The following is a 4,512-nucleotide window of genomic DNA, read 5'->3' on the forward strand; positions in this document are numbered from 1 at the left end:
TCAGTAATCATCCCCTGGGAAAGAGTGGGGCAGGGACTGCAGGGTGATGAAGGCAGGTGGAAAAGGGGTGTGGAGAGGAGCAGCAGCCTTGCCCCAACAAGGTGACGGCACTTACAGAGCCTCCCCCTTACTGCTGCCCCCTCCATACCAGCAGGTGCCAGCAGTGGAGGACATTGACAGGGAGCAGCTGGGTGACCCCTACGCCAATGCAGAGTATGCCAAGGAGATCTTTGAATACATGCGGGAAAGAGAGGTGGGTGATGCCTGTCCAGGGGGTGACAGCCCTGTCCAGGAAAAGAGTGACTTCAGGCAGGGCCACTGACTGCCCAGAGGCTCTGACCATTGCACAGGGTAGACTGCACAGGGTGAGAAGGTGCTTGTTTGAAGGTGGGCATGGTTGCCCTGTCCCTGACAGCTGGCTCTTTGGCAGGAAAAATTCATGCTTCCTGACTACATGGAGAAGCAGACGGACATCAGTGGGGACATGCGTGCTATCCTTGTGGACTGGATGGTGGAGGTGCAGGTGAGAGGGCACAGCTTTCTGTAGAGCAGCCCCTGTGCTGCCTTTGGCATGTGTGACCTCTGTGCTAGCAGAGGCTCCTGCAAGCATTCCCAGTGCAGAGCTGATCTTCCCCCTGTGTGGGCTAGGGATGAGCCTACATCCCTCCCTCTGAGCCTGGCCCATAGGTATCCCTGGCCTCTGTGAGACCTGGAAGGGGCTGGCCAGGCCTAACTTCTGTCTGACACTCTGTTCTGACCCCCACTCTCATTCTTGAAGGAGAACTTTGAGCTGAACCATGAGACACTGTACCTGGCTGTGAAGCTAGTAGACCACTACCTGGTGGAGGTGGTGAGCATGAGAGAGAAGCTGCAGCTCATCGGCTCCACTGCCATCCTCATTGCCTCCAAATTTGAGGTGACTCTTTGTGTGCTCTCCTGGGGTGCAGACTCAGAGGGGCTGTGCCTCTATGGTCCCTGGGGGGGTTTTAGGGAAGGCCAGGTTACTGCCCTGAGAGCTGCCAGGGTGGCATGTCTGTCATGTTCCTCCTTCCTGTCCCAAGGGCTGCAAATACAGTCATGATGGGCTGAAACTTGTGTCCTGGTGTCACTGGAAAGCCAGCTTCTCTCTGCTCTGCATAGACCATCAGGATACCCTAGTTTACTTAATGCAGGCATGGAGCTCAAGGCAAGGGCTAGAGGAGTATGGACATGACAAAAGTCCCACAGGGTGTTAAGAGTCCTTGCTGAGTCCAGCAGCGCGTGAACACTCACAGGGCCTGCGGGCTGGTTAGGATCTCCTGAGTGAGGCCAGGATGAGCTCCCATTGGGGTGCTGAGCAGTTGTGCCCCTGCAGGAGCGGTGCCCACCATGTGTGGATGACTTCCTCTATATCTGTGATGATGCCTACAAGCGGGAGGAGCTTATTGCTATGGAGATGAGCATCCTCAGCACCCTCAAGTTCGACATCAACATCCCCATCCCCTACCGCTTCCTGAGGCGCTTTGCCAAGGTGAGTGCATGCAGAGGGTGGGCTGGGTGCCCCCATGCACCCCTCCTGTTGGCTCCAGGGGACAGTGACTCACATCACTGGGGCTTCAGGCTCCCAGCTGGCAGCAAGGAAACTTCGTCCAGGTCCCCTCAAAAGGGTTCGGGGTGTGAGGATGGTGGTCTGTGATAAGCTGGGTGTGTGTAATCCCTGACCTGTGCCCCAGAGGCTGCATTCTAGATTCTAGAAGGCTGGGAAGGGGAGCAGCAGTGCTCAAAAGGCTGAGCCTTTCCCTGCCCACTGGCTGCAGTGTGCCCGTGCCACGATGGAGACACTGACACTGGCCCGCTTCCTCTGTGAGATGACCCTGCAGGAGTACGACTATGCCCGTGAGAGCCCCTCGAAGCTGGCTGCCAGCTGTCTGCTGCTGGCCCTTACCATGAAGAACCTTGGGGGCTGGGTGAGTACTGTCCCTGCTGAGGCACCCTGGGAGGCACTGCAGGGGGATGCAATGAACTAGTGAGTGGGGTGATGCACTAGGGCTATGATCAGATTTGGATGCTGATCAGGGAAGATGATGACTGTCACTGAGGACACAGCTTAGCCCTGCTGTCCCCTTGCAGACCCCTACACTGGAGTACTACAGTGGGTACAGTGCCCAGGACCTGCACCCCCTGGTGAAGAGGCTGAATTTCCTGCTCACATACCAGCCCCGTGACAAGCTGAATGCTGTGCGCAGCAAGTACTCACATAGGTGAGAGTCATGGGGCTCTGTCTCAGGCCTGTCCCTGCTCAGGGAGTGACACCACTGGCATGCACCCTGGGCTTCTGTAGGGATCTGGGAGCACTGGTGGATGGGTGTCAGGGCTGTGGTTGAGCTCTAAGCCAATGTGTTCCTTCCAGGGTCTTCTTTGAGGTTGCCAAAGTCACCCCCATGGACATGCTCAAGCTCGAGGAGACACTCGCTAGTTCCTAGCCCTACTCTGTGAATAAGCCTGTAAATAATGGGTACCCTCAAGCAGGGTGGTACCATGTACATAAGTAATAGTAATTTTAACTGAGGAAGAGGCGGGGGGGGGGGGAAAAAAAGTCATGTGTAACTGTTAATAAAATGTGTTTGTTGTACATGCTGGCACTGGAGCCCCAGCACTGTACTTCCCTGTGTTGTGATGAGACAGAGGGTGAGAGCACGGTGACTGGTGGGGAGCAGGAAGCTCAGGGGTGAAGGCTGGAAAGGTATTCTCAATTCCCTCCTCCCCACCTTCCCCTTAGTAATGACACTATGCAAGCAGCAGCAGCAATGAGTATCTTCTCTCCAATTATTTACACAGCATAAATACCCACATCAGGAAGGGGAAACTTTGCTTTGGCTCCAGCTTGAGCACACAGAGGGTGGCCGCAGGTGACCACCTGACCCTGATGGGGCAGAATTGGTGGTCAGACCACACACCTATCGGGGTAGACCTCTGCTTCAGTGTCTCCAGCCCCATAGGCTGGGGGAGAAGCAGTTGGCTCCAGGGTCACTCGGGACAGACAGTTAAAGCGAGGCAAGCAGGGGGGGCTCCATACATATGGGTCAAGGGCAGGGACCTGTTCCCCTACCCAACCCCTGTTCCCTGGGGGCAGCACCCACCCAGCACCTGGACTGGGCTGCTGCCCTGCTGTCAGCCTAGGGCAGGTTGCTGAGTTCCTTAATGGCCTGAAGGATCCTCTTCATATGGCCCACTTTGGTGATCCCCAGGTCCTGCAGGAAAGAGAGAGGAGGTGATGCATTTGCAGGGGGCAGCTCTTGGCCCTTGCTGGTAGACAAGCCACAGGGTGGAGGATGAGGCACAGCCTAGCTCCCCATGCTCTCCCTTGCTAGAGCATAGTGCTTGCTTGAAGCTCACTGTCCTCTTGAAAGCACATCCCCATGCCTGAATGCAGCTGAGGGTCGGGTGCTGCTGATACTGTTTTGGATAGGTGTACGGAGCCTTGCAAGCTGGAGGACCAAGGCCACCCTCCTCCCCTGCTTCCCTGCCCCTGTGCAGAAGCTGCACAAGCTCAACTCTGCAGACCCAGATGTAGGGCCAACCTGCCACCAGGAAGGATAGGGAGAGGAGGGATGGAGGACACCATGCTCCCCAGGGCTGGGAGTCCCTCAGGAGGCACAAGGGGATTGTACCTTAAGGTCTCTCCTCTCCAGCAGAATCAACTCTGAGCCCTGGATGTCATGCCGAACAAAAATGTCTCTGTATTCCCCTAAACCAAGTGTTTCCAGCCAAGCTGCCACCTCCTCGGAGCCCCACTTGTCTGCTAGCAGGGAGGAAAAGCACAGTGGTGGACTGCTGGGGCCTGTGGAGGCAGTGGGACACAGCAGCGCAGGCAGCAGTGATGGCAGCCTGTGGTCAGCAGACAGCATACCCCCTCCCACCCCTGACTCCAGCAGGGCCAGAGGCCATAGCCTGCTCGGGCTGCAGAGGTCTCTCCTCTCCTTGGCTTACTTATGGAGCACCTGACCTGCTCCCCCTCAACCAGACCCCCAGCTGTGGACAAGGGACTTATCCAAAGGTCTGAGCTGTACCGGAGCCCCCTTCTCCCTCTAGCCAAGGAATTATGGGGTTGGGGTGCTCTGCATGTCTGACATCAGAAAAAGCTTTAAGGGGCTCTTGGTGACAAGGGTGCCACCCCCAAGCAGCCACGTTCCCCTTTCCTGAGGATTCTTCCCCAGCATTCCCAGAACAGGAGATTGAGGGATAGGTCAGCACAGGGGGGTCCTTTCTAGCATGGACTGCACCACCTGTCTCTCCCTGGCACACTGCTCACTTTACCTGGGAGTGCACTGTTGGCTTTCTGCTTCTGTAGCTTGTCCTTCTCCTTCCTGGGCTTGGGGATGTTGAGGCGAAGCTTAAAGCTTCCCTTGCTGGCACCTTCCTGTGAGAAGCCAGGCTTGGTGGGATGCTACAGCTCCCTGAGGCTGGGCTGTGCCAGACCCCGGTCCCTGTGCACCCACCTCCTCAGCAGGGTGGGCAGCAGGGCCCAGCCAG

General features: G+C 56.8%; 2 protein-coding genes across 7 annotated transcripts in view; one reads left to right on the top strand and one right to left on the bottom strand.

Annotated features, from left to right (window-relative positions):
• The window catches only part of CCNB3 (cyclin B3), a 4,582-nt gene extending 1,964 nt beyond the window's left edge, over nt 1–2,618 (top strand). For 2 of the 6 annotated variants that reach the window (XM_005428780.2, XM_031063427.1), the window contains exons 6-12: nt 152–253; nt 431–523; nt 779–916; nt 1,355–1,510; nt 1,797–1,946; nt 2,110–2,240; nt 2,390–2,618. In XM_005428780.2, the coding sequence (XP_005428837.2) occupies nt 152–253; nt 431–523; nt 779–916; nt 1,355–1,510; nt 1,797–1,946; nt 2,110–2,240; nt 2,390–2,462 (843 nt within the window). In that variant the 3' untranslated portion in view covers nt 2,463–2,618. The remainder of the gene's footprint in view (nt 1–151; nt 254–430; nt 524–778; nt 917–1,354; nt 1,511–1,796; nt 1,947–2,109; nt 2,241–2,389) is intronic. The other 4 variants (XM_031063429.1, XM_031063431.1, XM_031063430.1 and 1 more) reach the window with 4 other exon arrangements.
• A 157-nt stretch (nt 2,619–2,775) lies between these two features.
• LOC102034078 (diacylglycerol kinase delta-like) overlaps nt 2,776–4,512 on the bottom strand; it is a 19,557-nt gene continuing 17,820 nt past the window's right edge. Inside the window, exons 25-28 of the mRNA XM_031063445.1 lie at nt 4,479–4,511; nt 4,297–4,399; nt 3,651–3,781; nt 2,776–3,230 (exon numbers count right to left, since the gene is read on the bottom strand). Coding sequence (XP_030919305.1) covers nt 3,156–3,230; nt 3,651–3,781; nt 4,297–4,399; nt 4,479–4,511 — 342 coding nt within the window. The 3' untranslated portion in view covers nt 2,776–3,155. The remainder of the gene's footprint in view (nt 3,231–3,650; nt 3,782–4,296; nt 4,400–4,478; nt 4,512) is intronic.

Source organism: Geospiza fortis, unplaced genomic scaffold (genome assembly GCF_000277835.1).
Source record: "Geospiza fortis unplaced genomic scaffold, GeoFor_1.0 scaffold412, whole genome shotgun sequence".
NCBI classification, from domain to species: Eukaryota; Metazoa; Chordata; class Aves; order Passeriformes; family Thraupidae; genus Geospiza; species Geospiza fortis.